A 25,728-nucleotide genomic window follows, 5' to 3' on the forward strand; every position below is an offset into this window, starting at 1 on the left:
AGCAGCACTGAGTACTGGAGCACAGCTGCAGATCCAGCTACCTTAACTCCAGTTCATGTTAAAGCAATACACAGCCAACCAACAACGATGCTTAATGAGTACTTCTGTCATTGCTAAAACAGAAATATATCTGAGAAAATCTAAATGAATTGACTCTGTCAATAAAGTACTTGGCTTGACCATTTCATCAGAGCATGAACTCTACCGTACGATGTAATGAAGCAGCTTTTTAGGTCACTGTTCCTACAATAAAGTGATATGCAGCCTATATGTGATATTAAAATGAATGACCAATATTGCTGTTTGATAGAAAATATAGTGGCTCACAACCTTAAAGCAAGATTTTCAGAATATTGTGGGAAAGCTTTTTTGAGTCTCACGGTCACGCTGGTGTGATTTAGTGCTTCTAACCCCTCTTAAATATTGTGTGTTTGAGCTACAGACTCCTGTTTTTACATTGGATTTGTCCATTTCTTTTGCATCCACCAATCCCAACCATTAGCATGTGCGATTGACGGGGCTGAACTAGAACAGTGTTTATGAGACAAGGGCGAATCCCAAAAATGGCTATTCTTACAAAAACTTCTGTAACATCTGAAAGGTTTGAGCTGAGACTTTCACAAACACGCACATGTTTTCTGTTTTGCTCTATGACGCAACATAGAAGATCATAGTAAATCCCAGGACAAGGAGACCTAAGAATAGAATATCATAGTAAATCCTAGGACAAGGAGACCTAAGAATAGAAGATCATAGTAAATCCCAGGACAAGGAGACCTAAGAATGTTCAAGTCTTCTTCCCATCTGTATGATTTGTATTGCTGTTTGCAAAACAATTCTGATTGAAAGGTTAAAAGTCAATATGTTTACTTGATAACAATGATCCAATAGACATTGATCAAATATACACTAGATGTAACTGCTGTATATGAACTTTCATTCATTCTACAATAAACCGTAGTATGCCAAGTGTCCTCATTTTTACCTCCTGCACCTGTTTGACCCGACACAAATGCAAGCTCACACACATGCACGCACAGACACATTTTCTGCAGACGTCGCTCTCTCTCTCTAGAGTCTAGACACTCAAAATTAGATCCATGTAGATAGAGGTATCAGGCCTCCTCTATATTTAACCAGATTCACTAGTTGTATTACCTCCTTCAGCTGGTTTTTATTACACTGAGATTAACAGTCGTACAGTATTGTAGCTACGGTAACTAGCGGTAATAGTACGCTATTTGTAGCCCTGATTCCTGAGAAGGATCTGATGTTTTTTAGCCAACATAACAGATTTACATTGTAATTTAAAAACTAGAATAGGACTTTTCGTAAAGACAACATGGGTGTGTTTGCTCTTCTTGAAGTATTTTTCATGGTAGTGAAAGAGGCCCTGAGATTACAGAGTTGGATTGACCAGCTGCTCCCCCCTATGGTACATCTTGGCCATAGCACAGCAAAGAGGTGAGCTCTCCTTTCCAAACCTGCCTTACCATTACATTTATTTCATTTTATGTGACGTTGGAGATCCAGTCCGCCCACATTAGTTGCCGGTCAACTCCACCATGGAGTTGAGTTTAATTGGCTTATACTGACTAAGAGTGGCCCAACGAAAAAGCACTAATGGGAGTCTAGTAACGACCAACAAAAAAGAGCTTTCCTTAGCCCAGCAGCCCATTATCTCAACAGAAGAGTAGGGAGAACATGTATAACCAATATGGACAAATATTCTGTGTACTAATCCACTGATGTTTCTGGACAGGATATGATTTGTAGGTTTCATAAAGATTTGTTGGCTAGCCTGAAGAGCTAGCTGACGTAGCCCTTGTTGAGCTTCACATGGAGAGGCTAAGAGGCTGGTTCAATCTGCATGGGGTGTTGGGCCTTTGTGGTCTGCAGGACTATCGCTGGCCTAGGATGTCAACGACACATATCTGCTCTGTGGGTCAGTGACAAGTAGGACACAACCTCCTCTCTGCTAAGTACAGGCCGCTAGTATGATGAAAGCATCAGCCTCAATAAAATGACACTATTCCTGTTAGTTACTCTCACTTTTACTCAAAGTCACACAGACCTAGGCTCACTGTTGAAAGATTATATTTTTCACTCACCTTTTCTCTTTGTATAACAAGTTGGGGCAGGTATTGGAGGACCACAGAGATTCCCTTGCCACCGTGGTGTGATAAAGGGAGATGGTGGTGATGATGGAGGAGGATAGTTCTGTAATACAAAATATAACACTTTGCATCAATGATATGACAATGATCACTTTTTCAATGACAGTGGTGTGACAAGAATTAAGGATATAAAGTGCCTGGGGAAAGTCTACACAACCTTTGCACAGTCTTAACATTTTGCTGCCTTCAAATTAAATTAAAAAATGGATTTAATTAGATTTTATTCCGAGCAATGTACACAATCTACTCCACATTTCCAAACTGAAAGAAAAATGAGAGAAAATGTTCCAAATAAATTAAAAATACAAAACAAAGATGTCTTGATTGCGTATGCTTTTACACCCCAAAGTTAAATCTGTGTGGAATCATCTTTGGCAGCCATTACAGAGGGGTGAAACATTTTGAATAACATTCTACCAAATTCTTAGATAAACACATGTTATGTACAGAATATATCCATTGTTTTTATTGTGGTAGCAGCATGATGTTATGGGTATGCTTATCACCGGCCGGTACTAGTGAGTTTGTCAGGATCAAAATAAATATTAAAGGTGCAAAGCCCAGGTAAAACATTTGAAGAAAACCTGCCTCAGGCTTCTGAAAACCTAATCCTGGGATAGTGGTACATTTTTTCAGCGGGACAATGACACAATTTTGTATGCCAAAAACGCACCAGGATGGCTCTTCCAAGAGGTGTGGAGTGTTCCTGAGTGGTCCAGCCTCAGTCCTGACTTAAAATTGATTGACAATCAGAGACAATATTTGAATATAGTTGTCCATTAATGACTCCTCAACAAATTTGACGGCATCCGTCAAAGCAGTGATTTATGACCTATTTTATGGGTCACGTGGTTACGCACATATATGTACATCCTGTCCATCCATTCTCACGGTATGAGTGAGTGCTTATGCCCATATATGTACATTCTGTCCTTCCGTTCTCACGCTCTCGAGTAAGTGTTTATTTAACCAGATAGTGCATCTGTTTATGTTAAAGCTTTTCAAAGAGTATGGCCCCCCCCTGTTGTAGTGAACTTAGGGCCGGGCTTGTTGTATATGAAACAGTAATGTCCAGGGGTATTGGACAGCCGTAGTATAAGTAAGATCTGTAAGATAAGATAAGTAAGATCTGTGAACACTACGAGCGACCTCGATAAACCCCAGAACACTAAAGAAGAAATTAAACATGGATTTTGTGATCACTGACACACACGTGATGACCGTAACAACGAAAGCAGGACCCCGGTTAAAACATAGAGAAAGGGAAGAGTATAAAGCATCAATATATGATGCGCCAAAAAAGCGTTTTCTAAATATGTATATACCCCAAATACTGCCCCCAACTGTGTTGAAAGATCAAGTGTTGATGTCTAATGGACAGCTATGGGGTTATCTGTTTGATTACCTGGCCTGTAGAGTGAAACTCTATACTGTATAGCCGAAGGAGAAGAATATACAGACCAGACTTTAGGAGTGGACTACAGGCTTGAAGACTGGCATGTGTTTCGCAAGGTGGTGTGTCCCGAACTGAGAGATATCACAAAGGGGTATAGCTTGTTCACGGGCTACGAGGCCCGTTGGGAAGGTGCCCCTGACTCCTCAGGAAGAATATTTCATAGGGTGAAAATACAAAGAAAGAATGGACTTCCATGTGGGGGCGTGGAGTTCTATATCAGCAACGAGGAAACCCACAACGATAACATCCGTGAAGGTGGCCTCACTGGGGATTTTACATGCATATGCATATTCCTTTTAAAAGTTGGGATATAATGGAATTGAAAATGCTAGAGCTAGTGGATGATCTTTTTGTACAGAGCCAACAACCGCAGAGTATTGTTCAACTAAGGAAGCGCATGATATGTACGAATCCTAAGGATTATTATTCAAAGGAACCCCCAGAAGGGTCATCCTCAGAAGGGTCATCCCCTGAAAAGAACTAAGTACGTGGCTGTTACGTTAACCACGCCCCGATACCAAAGGAATGGTTCAACAATAAAGCCGCTGGTTCTTAATTTCAGCATATACCATGGATATTCATATACCATATCAGGACTCCGATACGTCATGGGTACCAGACCCTAAGGACTCTATGCCTCACAGACCTCCTTTCTACTTCCTCCAGGCAAGCCCCCTACATGTACACAGCCTGAGGATGTGTTTGATGGGGTGGTCAGTACTATTTTTCTGGGCACCATCAAGGCCTCTGTAGCCACACTTTTAGACGTGGTGATTGGAGAGTATTTAAGAGAACAATGCCATGGTTGTGAGATCAGTCATCCCAGCCAACGACGACCTCCGTGTTTATACGACCCACCCGGGTACTACTTCTTCAACCATGTTGAGGAGCTGGTGAAAAGACTGTGGTCCTTCCACTTTATACCATTGATAGTCAGAGCCCTGGAGTCTATGGGTCTTGAGTCATCTATTCCAAGGTTTTATGGTGTAACCGATGCTTTCCTAAATGAACTGAAGGAGGTGATCTACATCCATGAGAAACTCAAAGAAATCAGGCTTTGGTGGCTGATGTGGTGACTTTCTGGCTCAATAAACCAAGAGAATGAGGAACAATATACATTTTTTATTTAGATGTAAAGCAATGGGTAACTATATGCATATGATGCTAGAGAGAATACATACATTTTTAATTCATACATTTACAAATGTTATGCAGCAAATTATTGAAAATAAAGTGAACAATATATTGCTCTACACAACCCACAATACAGGAGTTAATGCAGAGCGTGTGCTAAAAATGGAGCAAATCATGAGTCAGGTAAGACATACTGGGGAGACTCTACAATGGACACAACTGGTATCCCGTCTTGTGGATGATTCTGAAGAACTAGAAACATCCTTGTCTAAGATTTTAGTTTATTTGTTTGAAACATAATTGAATTGTAACATGTATGATATTTGTTGTTTATATACTTATATAACGGATGTATGTTTTAAAAATTCAGCGATATAAGCCTGTAAATGTAAACTAAGTATACAAGGTGTTGCATGGGTCATTGAGAAAATAGGGACAAGTATCTTGCTATGTATCCTGAATTGTATGGATGCGTAATACTTAAAAAAATGTTTGCAAAAATAAAATGCAAAATGAAAATGAAATGTTCTCGTTATTTGAAAGGGGTTCAATAATGTTATTGTACATCAGAGACAAGAAGGACTCTGGAGCAGACGTTGAAAAACGTATTATACCCCCTCTAACCCAGGGTCTTATGGGGGGAAGGAGAGGTTCCAGAGAGCTATAGCCGAAGAAACAGGTAGCAGGTTAGGCGCTGCTCAAGTGAATGAATGGTTTGCAGAGCAGGTTGCTTACACTCTGCATAAATCTGTGCGAAATTTTTTCCATGAAATAGAGTTTTTTCTACTCATCCCTTGTCCCGGTTTCAGGCGGATCTATGTGACATGCAGGCCTTTGCAGATAGAAATGATGGAAATCACTACATGCTAACGGATATAGATATTTTCTTTAAAATAGCATTTGTAAGGGTCTTAAAAAATAAGAGTGGGGCAGAGGTCCCCCGGGCCTTTGACTCTATCTTGAAGGAAGGAGATGCACCCAAGAAAGTGCAGACGGACGGCGGTAAATAATTTTTTAATAATACTTTTCAGAAACTCTTGAAGAAGCACAATATCGTACATTTTGGATTTGAACGCTTCAGTTGTTGAACGCTTTAACAGAACTTTGAAGGAGAGGATGTGGAAATACTTTACGGCTCACAACACCCATAGATACAATATGTGGATATAGTTCAAGATTTAGTAATGGGGTACAACAACAGCTACCATAAGAGTATACGGATGAAGCCCTCCGAGGTCTCTTCTGAAAACTCTTTCCAAGTCTTTAAAAATGTGTATGGTTTGTTCCCCCTTCGCCGTAAGAAAAAAAAAAATATTTTAAATTCATAGTGGGGGACTTGGTACGTATATCCAAGTTGAGGGATTTAAAAAATATATATGAGCAAGGTTACAGCGATGAGTTGTTCACAGTTGCCGAATGTCTACCACGTATACCCCGTCTACAAGTTAAAATATTACGACGGGGAGCTTATTAAGGGTTCCTTTTATTCCTATGAGAAGGAACTCCAGAAGGTACAGCTTGGTAAAGACAAAGTGTTTTATGTGGAGGAGATTCTGGATCAAAAGAGAGAAAAGTGTAAAAAATGGATGTTGGTCCGTTTGAAAAACTGGCTCCAAAAGTTCAACAGTTGGGTATTAGAGGACACGGTGGTGGAGGCAGTGGGGGTTAACTTAAACCCTCATGCATGATTAAAACACCATCATTCGCGTGTACACAGGAGTGCATATGGAGCACAATGGATTTTACATGACTCTCCCCAGTAATGCGTCTGCACATATATATATGAACAACCAAAGTTTGAATTATACAACCAATTTTTACAAAGCCTATAGAGTTATCAGAGGCCTGGGAAGTAGGCCTCAGCGAGATTACATACCCCCATAGTTGGTATAATATCAAGGATAAGGACCGTGATTTTTATTTTAAAAGGATATCGGAATCCCCAAAGGTATTAAAGCTTAAAAAAGGGTTCTATAGAACTGTAGAGAGGATCATCTCTGAGTTGAATGACCTCGTAACCCCGAACAATATGGAAATACTCTTGAACCACAACCCTATTCATAAACATGTACAAATCTCAGGGGATGCTGATGGGGTATAAAGACCAGTGGTAATTTAGCCTACATGTTGGGAATGAGTTCCAATAAATGGACATATGTGAGAGATAAATTATTCCCATTCCCTGCGTATATACATGCAGGGTTTTACAACATATTTGTGTATACTGACATCATATCCTTTCAAAGGGTAGGAGACAGTTACAGTGGGGAGAACAAGTATTTGATACACTGCCGATTTTGCAGGTTTTCCTACTTACAAAGCATGTAGAGGTGTGTAATTTTTTATCATAGGTACACCTCAACTGTGAGAGACGGAATCTAAAACAAAAATCCAGAAAATCACATTGTATGATTTTTAAGTAATTCATTTGCATTTTATTGCATGACATAAGTATTTGATCACCTACCAACCAGTAAGAATTCCGGCTCTCACAGACCTGTTAGTTTTTCTTTAAGAAGCCCTCCTGTTCTCCACTCATTACCTGTATTAACTGCACCTGTTTGAACTCATTACCTGTATAAAAGACACCTGTCCACACACTCAATCAAACAGACTACAACTTCTCCACAATGGCCAAGACCAGAGAGCTGTGTAAGGACATCAGGGATAAAATTGAGGACGTGCACAAGGCTGGGATGGGCTACAGGACAATAGGCAAGCAGCTTGGTGAGAAGGCAACTGTTGGTGCAATTATTAGAAAATGGAAGAAGTTCAAGATGACGGTCAATCACCCTCGGTCTGGGGCTCCATGCAAGATCTCACCTCGTGGGGAATCAATGATCATGAGGAAGTTGAGGGATCAGCACAGAACTACACGGCAGGACCTGGTCAATGACCTGAAGAGAGCTGGGACCACAGTCTCAAAGAAAACCATTAGTAACACACTACGCCGTCATGGATTAAAATCCTGCAGCGCACGCAAGGTCCCCCTGCGCAAGCCAGCGCATGTCCAGGCCCGTCTGAAGTTTGCCAATGACCATCTGGATGATCCAGAGGAGAAATGGGAGAAGGTCATGTGGTCTGATGAGACAAAAATAGAGCTTTTTGGTCTAAACTCCACTCGCCGTGTTTGGAGGAAGAAGAGGGATGAGTACAACCCCAAGAACACCATCCCAACCGTGAAGCATGGAGGTGGAAACATATTTATTTGGGGATGCTTTTCTGCAAAGGGGACAGGACGACTGCACCGTATTGAGGGGAGGATGGATGGGGCCATGTATCGCGAGATCTTGGCCAACAACCTCCTTCCCTCAGTAAGATCATTGAAGATGAGTCGTGGTTGGGTCTTCCAGCATGACAACGACCCGAAACACACAGCCAGGGCAACTAAGGTGTGGCTCCGTAAGAAGCATTTCAAGGTCCTGGAGTGGCCTAGCCAGTCTCCAGACCTGAACCCAATAGAACATCTTTGGAAGGAGCTGAAAGTCCGTATTGCCCTGTGACAGCCCCGAAACCTGAAGGATCTGGAGAAGGTCTGTATTGAGGAGTGGGCCAAAATCCCTGCTGCAGTGTGTGCAAACCTGGTCAAGAACTACAGGAAACGTATGATCTCTGTAATTGCAAACAAAAGTTTCTGTACCAAATATATATCTGCTTTTCTGATGTATCAAATACTTATGTCATGCAATAAAATGCTAATTAATTACTTAAAAATCATACAATGTAATTTTCTGGATTTAAAAATTACAGACCTCTACATGCTTTGTAAGTAGGAAAACCTGCAAAATCGGCAGTGTATCAAATACTTGTTCTCCCCACTGTATGTGCCCCTCCTGAGAACAGTGCATATACAGGGAAAGGATGGTGATGTAGTCACTGTTAACTATGACAAGCCACACTATGTACTTGTAAGCAAGAAATATATTGAAAACATTCTGGTTGAGCTTAAAACGGATCAGAACGAAAATATCGAATCTACTTATGGTAAAACGATTGTAAAACTCCACTTTAGACCCACCAAAACCTCTCTACATATATAATATATTATTAGTATTATATATATATATTTTATAAACATAATACAAATAAATTAAAATGGTTATGGAACACAACCACCATCTCAACCCTTCTATGTTGATCAAGCGGGTAATGGATTACCCAGCTATCATGGATTCCGTACCATGTATGGTTCGGGGGTATAGAAAGTATATTTTGTAACCTCTTTAGGATGGTTTTACCGTTTATGAAGAGAGGTGACCAGACGGGCTTCATCAGATCCCGAGCATAAAGACGGCTCGGGTCTTATGCTGTTGTCTCGAAGACCAAAAAAGAGACCTCCAAGATGCAGGCCAGCCCTTAAAAAGTGCAGGTTAACCGTTAAAAGAAACTCAGTAAGTCGAAGGCGACGTAAAGTGAGTAGGTCTGGACCAAAAACGTCAAAAAGAATACTCAGAAGTATTTTCTAAAAGAACAAGCAACATGTCTCTTTTACACCGCATGTCCTCTGAAGCTATAAAGACAGAGCTCGATCTTTTTTTATTTGACAAAATGATACAATTTAACATCTGTGACATTCTTGAAACATTTGACGTGAGCATACGCCTTGATTACAGGGTCTTAAAGGACACATACTTGAACACATTTGATATTTTCTAACAAAACAATCTACGACGCTATCATTACTTCATAAATCATCATTATAAAGAGACATATCATCTTCAAAAGAAACTCCACGGGCTCAATGGCATAGGAAGAAAACACAGTGTTGACCACATGTAGTGGAAAGGTTATCTTGTACTTGTTTGATGCTGTAGTAGATCTTTGATCCAGTTTTGCTCAAAAACTGTTTAATAGATGGGGGAAATGTGAAAATCCGGGGAGAAAGCCGTAGGAATCAAAAAAAGTTTAGATTTTTCTTCCTCCTCCAATGTCACAGCTAGACAATGTCACCCGGCATGTGTTTAGGATGGGTACTGACAATAAACTTGGCCGGGTCGCTCCTTCCATTTCTCAATAGGTAGTTCATCACAAGCCCATACTCCACAAAATTGTTTTCCAATCAAGCGGCTCATTAGACCTTCTAACTCTTGGGAATTCATGTTTTTGCTCAATGATCCTTAATATCTTCCTCTTGTGGCTGCGATCCCCGTACAGGGATCAACATCAGGGGAAATTTCATTGTGACAACTAAAAATACAACGTCGTAACATTAAACATTCTTGAAAATGCAAGTGTCTTACATCCTTCAAAAGATTAGGATCTTGGTCATCAAACTACATTTTCCGATTTAAAATAGCTATTACAGAGAACAAATACCATGCTTTTATTTGAGAAGAGCAATCAACAACAAAAACATTTTCCGCCATGACAGTTTTTACACATTCACATCTGAAGGTAAAATTATGACTTACATTCTGATATCTTGCTCTTATTTCTCTTCCTGAGGGTCCCAGTGATCAAATGAAGTGCCGTTTTCTTTGATAAAATCCATTTTTATAGCCTAAATCGAAACATTTTGTAACCCGTTTGTGCCGTGATGGGTTAGATGGAATGATATATGTGTAAATGTATCTGTAGCAGGAGGCGAGGTACACAAGGCCTGTGGTTGAGACAGAATGTTTAGATAAGGCTGTTAAGTGGTATGGAATGTGACTGGGGTGGAGATCTGTGAGGGCTCATAAATTAAGGTTGTGGTGAATGAGTGGTATCATTCCCAGAGACTATGTATATTGCTACAGGAGTAGGAGAGGGAGGACAGCTAACTGTGCACAATATAGGGACAATTATGATATTCAATTGAACGTTACACATACCCAGATCATGGCGAAAGTAGCAGAGATAGTGTTGGCATTTCAGACACTATTGTCAACTTTCAAGAAACCTGTGACTCAGAGTTTTGTTAGGTTGGATATTATTTCAATGTCATTAATCTTTCCCAATTTCAAACAGCCAGTGAACCCTTTGACAGATTCCATACAGTAGTTAGTCACGGCAGTCGCTGTAGGGACAGTAATTAAAGGAGGCTATGGTAACAGCATGGAATTGGACTACGGCACAAATGAGGGAGTTTGAGGTATGCGTCATGGGCAGTGTCAATGGTAGCAGGGGTTCATTTAGTGCCATTCTTGGGAAATCATTTTATGAGGACTTGTGCCACATGGCTTGGGAGCTGGTAATTGGGAGACCGATGGGAGTACAAGGGGCTGTTATTCACGTCACAAATTAGTAATCTGGCCATACTGGGAGTTTTTGTTGTACTGTTGTCAGGAAATGACCCATTGGTTGCAGTGTATATATACCCAGGTGGAAGCAGCACATTAGGAGCAGGAGATAACCGAGGGCACGGGCTGAATTCTGGAGATTGAGTGTACATCCAGATACACCAGGCCGGGGTGTTGGGACAGCGTTGGTCTGGTCCACACACAGTACTCCTTACAGCACCTGCAGCGGTAAAGATCGTCATGTCTCTCCTTGGTGGGTTCACAGTTCTCACGTGAAGTGAGGTCCAGCTGCATAATGGGTGAGCTTGAAGACGCCATGACAGAGGAAGCAGAGCTAAAGAGTGAAAGGAAGACTAGTTTCCACTGTAGACATGCAGATGGGTTGGGTCTAGGAGCTACTTTAACCACCATGGTTGGTTTGGGTTAGCTGCTTTATTGGTTAATGCATCATATGAAAGGATAGATGTTGGGGTGCTCTAAACATTTTGGAGGCATTGATGTGAAAGTCTATACAGTGCTGGGTTACCTCATGAGTATGTAGCGTTGATTAGGGATATGCACTTGCTTATCAGGTGACGTGCCTATCAGGTGACAAAGAAGGAGATGTGGAGCAAAGTGATAATGCCATGGCTTGGGAACACCTCTTGGATCCTGTGGTCTGACTGGGAACTGGGCGAAAGCATGAGGAGGCTTTTTAGGGCTTCCATTTTTACCAAACTCAGCAGAAAAGTGTCCTGAAGGCATAGTAACGTGAATAGAGTGGGAATTGTCATGCTATCAAACTTTGGGTTTTCATGCATATATAATTATGCATAGCTTACCACATTGTTAATACTGTTATGTTTTGTGTTTCTCGTTGCTTTTCAAGTCTTGTGCTGTCACTCTCTTAGGAACCAGAAGGAGAAAGGTGAAATGAAAGGAGTCAACGGCTCCAGCAGACATAATATCAGTGTTCTATGAGAAATGGAAATAAGATTGTGTGTGGTGTGATCATAGAACAGAGGCCATAAGTCTCTGAGTTTGTAAACCTCATGGTGAATGTTAATCATGTTTAGGTTAATTTTGTGTTTATATATTTTTAATCATTGTTTGTCCATTTTTAAGTACTTTCCAAGTGTATGTAACGTTGAACAGTATGATATCAGGTGTTCAAAAAGGGGGGACTGATATGTTTGGATCTGAGGGGTGCCATAGCCGAGGGGCTACACCAGAGGTTAATGATTATCTGTAGGAAGAAGGTATATGGGGGGTGCAATTAAGCTTGGAATGTACTGAGTGTAGGGAAAGCGATCACATGTGGCAGGCATTGATATGGGGGGAAGAGAGCCATGGATTAGTGATGAAGGGGGTCGAGGACAGGTCAGGTCACGTTAAGGTAGAAGAAAAGTTAATTACCTGTATCACTTAGTTTCCTGCCTACCAATAAAGATACAATGTTTAGTGAGGAGACTCCACCCAAAGTGGGATATATATACCACAACTATTGTAAACATGTTTTTGTCTAATGTAGCTGTATTGACCCTTTGGGAAGAATAAACTTAGTTTAAAACCTCTCTGGGATATGTGGGACGCTAATGTCCCACCTGGCCAAAAGCCAGAGAAAATGCAGAGCGCCAAATTCAAATAAATTACTATAAAAATCTAACTTTCATGAAATCACATGTAAGATACCAAATTAAAGCTACACATGTTGTGAATCCAGCCAACATGTCAGATTTCAAAAAGGCTTTTCGTCGAAAGCAAACGATGCTATTATCTGAGGTTAGCACCTCCGTAAATAAAGAGAGAAGCATATTTCAACCCTGCAGGCACGACACAAAACACAGAAATAAAAATAGAAATCATGTCTTACTTTTGACGAGATTCTTCTGTTGGTACTCCAATATGTCCCATAAACATCACAATTGGTCCTTTTGTTCGATTAATTCCGTCGATATATATCCAAAATGTCCATTTATTTGGAGCGTTTGTTCCAGAAAAACACAGGTTCCAACTTGCAACGTGACTACAAAATATCTCGAAAATTATCTGTAAACTTTGCCAAAACATTTCAAACTACTTTTGTAATACAACTTTAGGTATTTTTTAAAGTAAATAATCGATAAAATTGAAGATGGAATGATCTGTGTTCAATACAAGAAGAAAACAAACTGACGCTACCTTTCTGGTCACGTGCCTCTATCTAACAGTACACTTGAAGTAACCCTCGTTTTGAACAGGGCTACTTCTTCATTACACAAAGGAAAAACCTCAACCAATTTCTAAAGACTGGTGACATCCAGTGGAAGCAATAGGAACTGCAAGAAGGTCCCTTAGAAATCTGAATTCCCAATGAAAATTTCATTGAAAAGAGAGTGACCTCAAAAAAACAAAAATATCTGAATGGTTTTTCCTTGGGGTTTCGCATGCTACATAAATTCTGTTATACTCACAGACATGATTCAAACAGTTTAAGAAACTTCAGTGTTTTCTATCCAAATCTACTAATAATATGCATATCTTATCTTCTAGGGATGAGTAGCAGGCAGTTGAATTTGGGCATGTATTTCATCCGGACGTGAAAATACTGCCCCATCACCAAGAAGTTATTAAGTTTTCATGGTTCTAATTCTCAGAGTAAAAACTCAACAGTTTTAACTGTTTATATGTAGGATAATGTTTTAATGGTTTGTCAGTCTATTTTTAAATCGTATTTAATTATTTCATACATTTGACATGTGTTAAGGCCACACAGAGGGCCAGAGATGACTACAGACACCTGTGATAATCTGAAGTTCCAAAATGGGCCACTAGATGTTTTGTGACAGGTTACATAAAACCCTTGAAAGATACAGTACCAAAACTATGGTATTTAAAAGGTAAACTTAAAACGTTTCTAGTAATATACCCTCCCTTCGTAACCTTACATAAAACAAAGGAAATCAAATTTTTGACTGCACTGGGCCTTTAATGTCATTGCAACATTATATTATTTTGCGCCGTGAAGTGTGCTGTTACTTCAAAATGGATGTGCAATAGAGTTGCGTGTCGAGGTTGCCGACAACATGACATATTTCTTGTACACCCATCATCTCGCTGTCAGAAGCACGTTATAGCAGACGTAATAAACAGTCATGGCAGCTGATGTGAATAAACTATATTACATTCATGACACAAACCCTTATTTTACACTAAGCATATGGCTAGCCAGCTAGCATTACTACACTGCTGCTTGTGTCATGACTGTGTAACGTCAGTCGTCGTAAGCCAATGTTGTTGTCGTTGTTGACGTCTGCAATGTCCGGCTTGACAGCTGTAAAACTTGGAACATACTTAACGCGTTAAGACGTCTAGTGACATCATCAAGAGCTGACAGTTGGTGAACATAAAAAAACAAGAACATGGGAGCTTGTTTGCTGCAAATTGCGATGCCAAATGGATCGGTCACACGTCTTCACGTGAGCCTACAAAGTTCGGGAAGCACGTAGAACTTGGTTGCTTTTCACCAACTGTATACATTTTATCATGTCACTAGACATATTTGTATTGAGTATGTTCCTGGCTTTAGTCTTCAGATGGTGGGTTCCAGGAGGTTCTCTGCATCACAAGCCTATGATGGACTCATCCCATAGCTTTTCCTCCTCTGTCCTGGTGTCCACTTTCTCCTTGGTCTTCTTCTTGTCTTTCCTGTGTTTGGCCTTGGTCTCCTTGGCCTGCTCCCTCTCTTCTATCGCTTCCTGAATCTCAGCCTGAATATGCACCTCCTTCTCCTCTCCTCTTCCCACCCTTTCCTCTGTACTCTCTTCTTTCTCCTCCTTCCTTCCTTCTTTTTCTTCATCCTCTTCCCGGCGTTTCTTTGCCCTGTGTCCCTCCCTGTGACTCCTGCTACTATAGTGCAGTCTTTTTCTTTTCCTCTTCCTCTCTTCCTCCGCTTCTTCGTCATGCTCTCTTCCTCTTCTCCCTTCTGTGTCATCATCTCTTAGACTCTTCCCTCTCCTCCTCCTCTTCCTCTCCTCTGAGTCCTCCTCTCTCGCCCTCCTCCCTCTCTCCTTCCTCATCTTCCTCTTCCTCCTCTTCCTCTCTCTGTGCCTGTAGTCACTGTCACTGCTGTCACTGCTGTCACTGCTGCTGCTGTAGGAAGAGGAGGAGCTTGTGTAGGAAGAGGAGGAGCTTGAACATTCATTGTCCCTCCCCCTGGCTTTAGGCCAGCCAATAAAGCCTGCCGGAGCAGATCCTGGAGGGAAGGGCTGAGGGAAAGTGTGGCCCCAGGCCGTTTGCTCATAGGTGCCTCCCTTGAACCCAAAGTGAGTGGGAGGAGCCTGATAGGGCGGGCACCAAAGTGGAGGAGGATAAAAGGCAGCAGCAGGATGCAGAGGAAGAGAGGTGAGAGGAAGAGGAGGGCGGGAAGAAGGAGGAAGGCCCAAGGTGGTTTTATTTTGGCCGTCAACCTTGCTGAGGTTCGCTTCTTCTTCTCCCTCTTCTTCCTCCTCTTCCCCGGTAGCCCCGAAGCTGGTTTTTGGGGCTATACCACGGGCCTTCTGCACGTGGATGTAGTCGGCCAATTCATCTGCGAACGAATCATACACCTTCTTCTGAGACTTGCATAGGTCAACAACCTTCTTCTCTCTGATGGGACACAGGGTGAGAGCCAAAGGGTTACATACTTTGACATAGTGCAGAGCTGGGAACTTAGTGAAAATTATCTGTTTTGAGGAAACAAAGTGTGTTCTTCATGAAATGTATGAGGACAAAATGAATGTGGCTGTCCTCTTACTTGATCTGGTGCTTGTTTCCTTGCATGTGAGCGTGGTACATCTCCACAGAGTCAAGCTTAATGTTACACACCGGACATGTGAAGTAGTTGGCTGCAAACAGGAATAGTGGACAGAATATCATAATTACTCCTCAGAGGAGACAGAAACCTTGTTTTTGCATTTTGGGAGAAGATGGAGCTATTTCAGGGATTAAAAACCTTGGCCAATTACTTCCTTTCCTCTCCGGGCATGCTTTCCTTTCCACCCATTTCACTGACAGGTCTATTACCACAGAGAGACAGACAGCGTAGGGCATGGGTACCTTGTGCAGGGTCCTCTCCCAGGTCTTTGAGCAGCTGCTGGCGGGAGTGGTTCCTCTGGTGCTTGCGGCCGGCGTAGTGCTGCTGGGCCATGTGGGGGTTGTTGAAGGAGGCGGCACACAGGCGGCAGTGCTTGTTAGGGTCACTCAGGTCCACAGTCTCTGAGGTGTTCTGGGGTCCCTTCCCCCCCTCCTCGACCATTCCCTGGTCAATGCCAGAGGCCTGGAGTGGGCCTGCTTTGGCCAACCCGAGGCCCCTTTGAGGGAGAGTGTCTGATAGCAAAAGAGAGATGTGTGGGTTCAGTTTTAACCACTGACTATAATAGTATTAGATTAATTGTACTAACCTGCCTATTAGGCAGAGTGAAATAAACTTTAACACAATGAACACACTACAGTCATATAAGCAGTACTTACCTGTCAATTAGAGTGATATAGGCTGTACTTACCTGTCTATTAGACAGAACTTACCAGTCTATTAAACAGTGTGATAGAGGCAGTACATACCAGTCTATTAGAAAGATTGATATAGACAATAGTTACCTGTCTATTAGACAGAGTGATATAGGCAGTACCGAACAGTCAATTAGACAGGCTGATATAGGCAGTACTTACCTGTCTATTAGACAGTGTGATATAGGCTCAACCAACCTGTCAATTAGACAGAGTGATATAGGCTGTACTAACCTGTCTATTAGACACGAGTGATATAGGAAGTACTAACCTGTCTATTAGACAGTGTGATATGGGCATTACTAACCTGTCAATTACAGCGTGATATAGGCTATACTAACCTGTATATCAGACAGTGTGATATAGGCAGTACTAACCTGTCTATTAGACAGTGTGATATAGGCTGTACTAACCTGGCTATTACAGAGTGATATAGGCTGTACTAACCATCCTATTAGAAAGTGTGCTTAGGCAGTACTAACCTGTCTATTACAGTGTGATATAGGCTGTAATTACCTGTCTATTAGACAGTGTGATATAGGCTCTACCAACCTGTCTATTAGAAAGAGTGACATAGGCTGTACTAACCTGTCTATTAGACAGAGTGATATAGGCAGTACTAATCTGTCTATTAGACAGAGTGATATAGGCAGTACTAACCTGTCTATTATACAAAGTGATATAGTCTGTGCTAACCTGTGTATTAGACAGTGTGAAATAAGCAGTACTAACATTTCTATTAGACAGTGTGATACAGGCTGTACTAACCTGTCTATTAGACAGTGTGATATAGGCTGTACTAACCTGTCTATTAGACAGAGTGATGCAGGCTGTACTAACCTGTCTATTATACAAAGTGATATAGTCTGTACTAACCTGTCTATTAGACAGTGTGAAATAGGCAGTACTAACATTTCTATTAGACAGTGTGACATAGGCTGTACTAACCTGTCTATAAGACAGAATGATATAGGCTGTACTAACCTGTCTATTAGACAGAATGATATAGGCTGTACTAACCTGTCTATTAGACAGAGTGATATAGGCAGTGCTAACCTGTCTATTAGACAGAATGATATAGGCTGTACTAACCTGTCAATTAGACAGAGTGATATAGGCAGTACTAATCTGTCTATTAGACAGTGTGATATAGGCTGTGCTAACTTGCCTATTAGACAGTGTGAAATAGGCAGTACTAACCTGTAAATTAGACAGAGTGATGCAGGCTGTACTAACCTGTCTATTATACAAAGTGATATAGTCTGTGCTAACCTGTCTATTGGACAGTGTGAAATAGGCAGTACTAACATTTCTATTAGACAGTGTGATACAGGCTGTACTAACCTGTCTATTAGACAGTGTGATATAGGCTGTACTAACCTGTCTATTAGACAGAGTGATGCAGGCTGTACTAACCTGTCTATTATACAAAGTGATATAGTCTGTGCTAACCTGTCTATTAGACAGTGTGAAATAGGCAGTACTAACCTGTCTATTAGACAGAGTGATATAGGCAGTACTAACCTGTCTATTAGACAGTACTAACATTTATATTAGACAGTGTGATACAGGCTGTACTAACCTGTCTATTAGACAGTGTGATATAGTCTGTGCTAACCTGTCTATTAGACAGTCTGAAATAGGCAGTACTAGCATGTCTATTAGACAGAGTGATATAGGCTGTACTAACCTGTCTATTAGACAGTGTGATAAAGGCAGTACTAACCTGTCTATTAGACAGTGTGATACAGGCAGTACTAACCTGTCTATTAGACAGTGTGATTAGGCTGTACTAACCTGTCTATTAGACAGAGTGATATAGGCTGTACTAACCTGTCTATTAGACAGAGGGAAATAGGCAGTACTAACCTGTGTATTAGACAGTGTGATATAGGCTGTACTAACCTGTCTATTAGACAGTGTGATAGGCTGTACTAACCTGTCTATTAGACAGTGTGATATAGGCTGTACTAACCTGTCTATTACAGTGTGATATAGGCTGTACTAACCTGTCTATTAGAAAGTGTGATATAGGCTGTACTAACCTGTCTATTAGACAGAGTGATACAGGCTGTACTAACCTGTCTATTATACAAAGTGATACAGGCTGTACTAACCTGTCTATTAGACAGTGTGATATAGGCAGTACTAGCGTGTCTATTAGACAGAGTGATATAGGCTGTACTAACCTGTCTATTAGACAGTGTGATATAGGCAGTACTAACCTGTCTATTAGACAGAGGGAAATAGGCAGTACTAACCTGTCTATTAGACAGCGTGATATAGGCAGTACTAACCTGTGTATTAGACAGAATGATATAGGCAGTACTAACCTGGCTATTACAGAGTGATATAGGCTGTACTAACCATCCTATTAGAAAGTGTGCTTAGGCAGTACTAACCTGTCTATTACAGTGTGATATAGGCTGTAATTACCTGTCTATTAGACAGTGTGATATAGGCTCTACCAACCTGTCTATTAGAAAGAGTGACATAGGCTGTACTAACCTGTCTATAAGACAGAATGATATAGACTGTACTAACCTGTCTATTAGACAGAGTGATATAGGCAGTACTAATCTGTCTATTAGACAGAGTGATATAGGCAGTACAAACCTGTCTATTATACAAAGTGATATAGTCTGTGCTAACCTGACTATTAGACAGTGTGAAATAAGCAGTACTAACATTTCTATTAGACAGTGTGATACAGGCTGTACTAACCTGTCTATTAGACAGTGTGATATAGGCTGTACTAACCTGTCTATTAGACAGAGTGATGCAGGCTGTACTAACCTGTCTATTATACAAAGTGATATAGTCTGTACTAACCTGTCTATTAGACAGAATGATATAGGCTGTACTAACCTGTCAATTAGACAGAGTGATATAGGCTGTACTAACCTGTCTATTAGACAGAGTGATATAGGCTGTACTAACCTGGCTATTAGAAAGTGTGATATAGGCTGTACTAACCTGTCAATTAGACAGAGTGATATAGGCTGTACTAACCTGTCAATTAGACAGAGTGATGCAGGCTGTACTAACCTGTCTATTATACAAAGTGATATAGTCTGTGCTAACCTGTCTATTGGACAGTGTGAAATAGGCAGTACTAGCATGTCTATTAGACAGAGTGATATAGGCTGTACTAACCTGTCTGTTAGACAGTGTGATATAGGCAGTACTAACCTGTCTATTAGACAGTGTGATACAGGCAGTACTAACCTGTCTATTAGACAGTGTGATTAGGCTGTACTAACCTGTCTATTAGACAGAGTGATATAGGCTGTACTAACCTGTCTATTACAGTGTGATATAGGCTGTACTAACCTGTCTATTAGACAGAGTGATACAGGCTGTACTAACCTGTCTATTATACAAAGTGATATAGGCAGTACTAACCTGTCTATTAGACAGTGTGATATAGGCAGTACTAGCGTGTCTATTAGACAGAGTGATATAGGCTGTACTAACCTGTCTATTAGACAGTGTGATATAGGCAGTACTAACCTGTCTATTAGACAGAGGGAAATAGGCAGTACTAACCTGTCTATTAGACAGCGTGATATAGGCAGTACTAACCTGTGTATTAGACAGAATGATATAGGCAGTACTAACCTGTCTATTAGACAGTGTGATATAGGCAGTACTAACCTGTCTATTAGACAGAGGGAAATAGGCAGTACTAACCTGTCTATTAGACAGTGTGATATAGGCAGTACTAACCTGTCTATTAGACAGAGGGAAATAGGCAGTACTAACCTGTGTATTAGACAGTGTGATAGGCTGTACTAACCTGTCTATTAGACAGTGTGATATAGGCTGTACTAACCTGTCTATTAGACAGAGTGATACAGGCTGTACTAACCTGTCTATTATACAAAGTGATACAGGCTGTACTAACCTGTCTATTATACAGTGTGATATAGGCAGTACTAACCTGTCTATTAGACAGAGGGAAATAGGCAGTACTAACCTGTCTATTAGACAGCGTGATATAGGCAGTACTAACCTGTGTATTAGACAGAATGATATAGGCAGTACTAACCTGTCTATTAGACAGTGTGATATAGGCAGTACTAACCTGTCTATTAGACAGAGGGAAATAGGCAGTACTAACCTGTCTATTAGACAGTGTGATATAGGCAGTACTAACCTGTCTATTAGACAGAGGGAAATAGGCAGTACTAACCTGTGTATTAGACAGTGTGATAGGCTGTACTAACCTGTCTATTAGACAGTGTGATATAGGCTGTACTAACCTGTCTATTAGACAGAGTGATACAGGCTGTACTAACCTGTCTATTATACAAAGTGATACAGGCTGTACTAACCTGTCTATTAGACAGTGTGATATAGGCAGTACTAGCGTGTCTATTAGACAGAGTGATATAGGCTGTACTAACCGGTCTATTAGACAGTATGATATAGGCAGTACTAACCTGTCTATTAGACAGAGGGAAATAGGCAGTACTAACCTGTCTATTAGACAGCGTGATATAGGCAGTACTAACCTGTGTATTAGACAGAATGATATAGGCAGTACTAACCTGTCTATTAGACAGTGTGATATAGGCAGTACTAACCTGTCTATTAGACAGAGGGAAATAGGCAGTACTAACCTGTGTATTAGACAGTGTGATATAGGCTGTACTAACCTGTCTATTAGACAGTGTGATAGGCTGTACTAACCTGTCTATTAGACAGTGTGATATAGGCAGTACTAACCTGTCTATTAGACAGTGTGATATAGGCAGTACTAACCTGTCTATTAGACAGAGGGAAATAGGAAGTACTAACCTGTCTATTAGACAGAGTGATATAGGCAGTACTAACCTGTCTATTACAGTGTGATATTGGCTGTATTAACCTGTCTATTAGACAGAGTGATATAGGCTATACTAACCTGTCTATTAGACAGTGTGATATAGGATGTACTAACCTGTCTATTAGACAGTGTGATATAGGCTATACTAACATGTCTATTAGACAGTGTGATATAGGCTGTACTAACCTGTCTATTACAGTGTGATATAGGCCGTACTAACCTGTCTATTAGAGTGATATAGGCTGTACTAACCTATCTATTAGACAGTGTGATATAGACCGTACTAACCTGCTGGCTGGGTGGTGGGATAGAGGGCCTGTTTTCTCAGGTTCTTGGCATGGACCTTGCCGTCGTAGTGGGAGCGGGCCACCACCGGAGAACTGAATACCATGCTGCACAGCTCACAGAAGCGGTCCTTGTCCATAGTGATTCCTCTCTGCTCAACACAACATCACACACCCACAACTGTAACAATAACATGATAGTCTACAACCTTTCAGAGGTTAATGCTCTCTAGAAGCTTATTGATTTCACCTGGATCGGGTTGGAACGCATTGGACCATGTCGACCCATTACAACAACACTTTAGGGATGTGATCATGGCATTCACTGCAGGTAGCCTAGTGTTTAGAGCGTTGGGCCAGTAACCGAAAGGTTGCTGAATCAAATCCCCGAGCTGACAAGGTAAAAATCTGTTGTTCTGCTCCTGAGTAAGCCAGTTAACCCACTGTTCCCCGGGCGCCGAAGACGTGGATGTTGATTAAGGCAGCCCTCCACACCTCTCTGACTCAGAGGGGTTGGGTTAAAAGCGGAAGACACATTTCAGTTGAAGGCATTCAGTTGTACAACAGACTAGGTATCCCCCCTTTCACTCACTCACACACACACACACACACACACACACACACACACACACACACACACACGACTTGCCTAGTTTAAAAAAAAATAATAATAAAAAAAAAAAAATGCAAATAACATTTTGTCCAGGCATCTGTTCCATCAAAGTCTTACCTGGAAGTCTTTACTTCGTTTCTCATCTTTCTTGGTCTGCACGTAGACTCTCACTTTCTGAGCATGCTTCTTTCCCTGCAGTCAGAGGGCATTATAAATGTTTTTCTCTAGCTTCTTTGCAGAGCTCAAACTGTACAGTTGGCTAACATTAAGACATTCAGCTCGTAAAATGAACACACTAAAATATGATGAGGAAGATGGTATCTGTTGAATTAAACTTGGGTTGGTGGGTAGACAGACACATTGGTGGTGGGTGGAGCAAGTTACCCCCAAACAATGTCAAGTGCGTTGAGACCTAAAGGAATGTACCGTTTAAATGTTATTGGTTATCATAATTACAACACAAGTGTTGAGACGTGGACACACACTCACATACCTCGTAGTGTGCGATCCTCTGGGACTCGAACAGCAGAGAAGCCTCACACACATGGCAGTGGCTGTCCGTGAAGAGACCCTTCAGGTCACTTTCTCCCAAGTCTGCTGGGAACAGGGAACGCTCCTTTAACATTTTTGAATGTTCAGAGAACGTTCTGAACAAAAGACTGCCTGGATGAAAGACAAAATACACAATACAAATGAAATCCTCAAAACAGAAGATAAATATTTGCACCATGCTGTGAAAAATAGAGTACATCTGTTGTTGTTGTGATTGCATGAATCACTGTGTGAAATGGATAATAAAGTTGAAAGAAAACACAAAAGAGAAAACCTGGGACATCGACCCACACGTGTACTGTACATAACCAAGACAAATAAAATAACTATGAAACATTGAGCTTATTGAAAGCAGCATCTGAGTTAAGAGCGACCATAGGTCTTCACTCAAGTCAACATCTTAGTCCACGTGTGCAGATGAATGAGAAAATGTTTGGACATTTGACAAAATGGAGAGGGCAAGTTGTAAGGAAATGTGACCATTTCGTTAGAAGAAACAATATGAAGTACAACTATAAAGAACCAACCTCACTACTCAGATTCAATTTTCTCGACCCAATGACTGCCAAACCTGAGTCTTGCAATAAATCAATGTCAGTCTTTGTTGCAAGTGAATTTCCCCACTGATGTTTAAATGTTTATATGTGATCTACAGTAACACTAATGCACTATTTTGATTCATATTAGATTGATAAGATGTAATCTAATTTGGGGGTCATTAGAACCTTTTCTACTGATCATTTTGACAACAGAACGTAGACAAATCACTGTTCGCACATAACGTAGACACTGATATGATGCTGGAGATCATGAATGTGAGGTTAGAAAGTGCCCCTTTAATGTGATAAACTGGTATGAAAATCACTGATTCTAACCTACTGTCAATTGTGTAGGGTGAAAGCTCAGTTCATTACATGTACACTATCTACTTCACTACATAATGTATTCCAAGTATCAGATGTCTGAAGCCATAACACTCTTACTATCACTTTTACTGAATTGATCATTCCAAATGCTGTCAAGGCTCATTCTGAAATATAATAACAGAAAGCAACACATACTGTAATCTCTTGCATGCAGACGGTGTATCATGTACACTACCATCTTTCTGTAGAAGGAAGGACTAAAATTGAATTCACAGATGTGGCTGAATCTTTGGGTGAGGACAATGCACTGGTCCTCTGCCTAATCACAAATCATTTTAACTGTACCCCAATCATAAACCGTAAAGTAGGCCTTAAAAACACTACTCAATGTTACTGATAACTTATCTGTCTGGATTATAAAGTGCCCATATTTTGCCTTGACTACACCCTGTAATATTAATTTAGAAATCAACTATGTTTCCTTTCCCACTTGTTTGCTCTCCTAATTTCGAGAGGACTCCATGGAGAATAATTCACCGGCAGGCTACATACTAGGTTCATTGACGCATGCCCATGCTTGAATCTTGGGAGTTATAAATCATCGTTTCAAAACCATCTACAATTGAGAATGCACTTCGTGCTATTGCTAGAACTCAAAATGGCTATTGCTTCCACAACCTTTACTTTCAAAATGTCCCATTAAGAAACTGGATTTCTACACACATATACTACTTTAAAGTACAGTACTTACCAAATGTTAACCGCACCCTTTAGTGATGGTAAACAAGATAGCAGAAATAGAACTGAACTTGATGTTCAGAAGGTTTGAACACCAGTGTGTGGGCATTTTCAATATGGCTGATGTGAATTGACAGAATTGGCATACAAGTCCCTTACTACTGCACAAGATATAAGTTATATTAAGTATAGCAATGAACTGAAAACAACTGTTTGTTGATGTTGACAACCTATTGGTATTGCATACTCTCTCCAGACAGTCATGTTGAGCACTGTGTAAAGAGATAGCCTATACCTAATAATGGAATTGAATGTAATACTAGACAAGTCAAAAAGTTTCACAAGAGGTAATACATGTTTAGCTAGTTAGGCAGTGTTTTGAATAAATTAGCCAAGACCCTATTTCAAGACTGGTGACCCAGGTAAGACAAAAACAATGTGCCTTGTTTCTAGTTTCTAGCTAGTTTCTTAACCCAGGCACCGGTTCTGATTGAATAGGAGTTGAATAACTAATAATTTCGTGCTAACCCATCCAATGTGACAGCAACTGTAGTGGGGGGATTGTGCTAGCAAATTGGCTTCAATGCAATGGCAGCTACTTTAGGGCCTCCCAGTCAAGTGTTTATACGTATTAGCTAACGTATATAGTTAGCTAGCTGGCAGTGATTACAAGGATATGCGTAAAACGACGTTCACATGGGAAAGACACGATTGTTAACCGACAGAAAGTGGTCATATCGGATAACTAGCTCGCTAAAGTTGATCCTATCATAGGCAAAAGTGCCTAATTCGACATTTAACAGTTAGCTAACTTGCTAACTTTGAGAACGCCCTTGGCTAACGTCAGCATTGCTAGCTAGCTTGCTACGAACTGGGCATCCATTCACCAGACGCTGTAATTTCGCGTTCTTAATGAACTCACCTTCAATCTGTGAACTATTGGTATTATTAGTGTTTATTACTGTGTCAGCATCTGATACAGAAGCCACGTTATGAGTAGAAATAATGTTATTTTCAGTATCTGACTCCGCTAGCAGCGGAGCACAGATACTTCCCTTCTCCATCTTTCTTCCTATCTGAGCAACGCAGGCGCAATGTGTCGATACATGTTAGCAGAACATGATAACTAAGATTACGTATTTAACCACGGTTATGTGAGCTATATGGATCACTCCAATCCAATATAGTGAAACATAACATTATTTACTCTCTGTAAAGTTAAAGTTTTGTTTTGACTTGGTTGGGAATTCTGTGTGCTCAACTTGCATATAATAACTGAGAACCTTTTACTGTATTGTTTATGTTTTTCTGCTCAATTGTATTTTCAAATCTGAACAAAAATATAAAGGCT

The 25,728-nt window shown here is 40.7% G+C and overlaps 1 protein-coding gene across 3 annotated transcripts; it reads right to left on the bottom strand.

Moving 5' to 3' along the window:
* Window positions 1–13,625: 13,625 nt before the first annotated feature.
* Window positions 13,626–25,458, bottom strand: LOC139413791 (zinc finger matrin-type 1). Of its 3 annotated transcripts, none has more exons than XM_071161548.1 (7): window positions 25,300–25,456; window positions 22,715–22,884; window positions 22,339–22,413; window positions 21,613–21,760; window positions 16,044–16,313; window positions 15,742–15,832; window positions 13,626–15,593 (listed from the first exon to the last, which is right to left on the bottom strand). In XM_071161548.1, the coding sequence occupies exons 1-7, from the start codon at window positions 25,439–25,441 to the stop codon at window positions 14,570–14,572; spliced, it is 1,920 nt and encodes a 639-aa protein (XP_071017649.1). In that variant the 5' UTR covers window positions 25,442–25,456; the 3' UTR covers window positions 13,626–14,569. The 3 variants fall into 3 exon arrangements, with proteins under 3 accessions (XP_071017649.1, XP_071017650.1, XP_071017651.1); XM_071161549.1 differs by having other exon boundaries at window positions 13,915–15,593; window positions 22,715–22,818; window positions 25,300–25,458; XM_071161550.1 differs by having other exon boundaries at window positions 13,915–15,593; window positions 22,715–22,815.
* Between the last annotated feature and the right edge of the window lie 270 nt (window positions 25,459–25,728).

This window comes from Oncorhynchus clarkii, chromosome 7 (assembly GCF_045791955.1).
Source record: "Oncorhynchus clarkii lewisi isolate Uvic-CL-2024 chromosome 7, UVic_Ocla_1.0, whole genome shotgun sequence".
In the NCBI taxonomy this organism is placed as follows: Eukaryota; Metazoa; Chordata; class Actinopteri; order Salmoniformes; family Salmonidae; genus Oncorhynchus; species Oncorhynchus clarkii.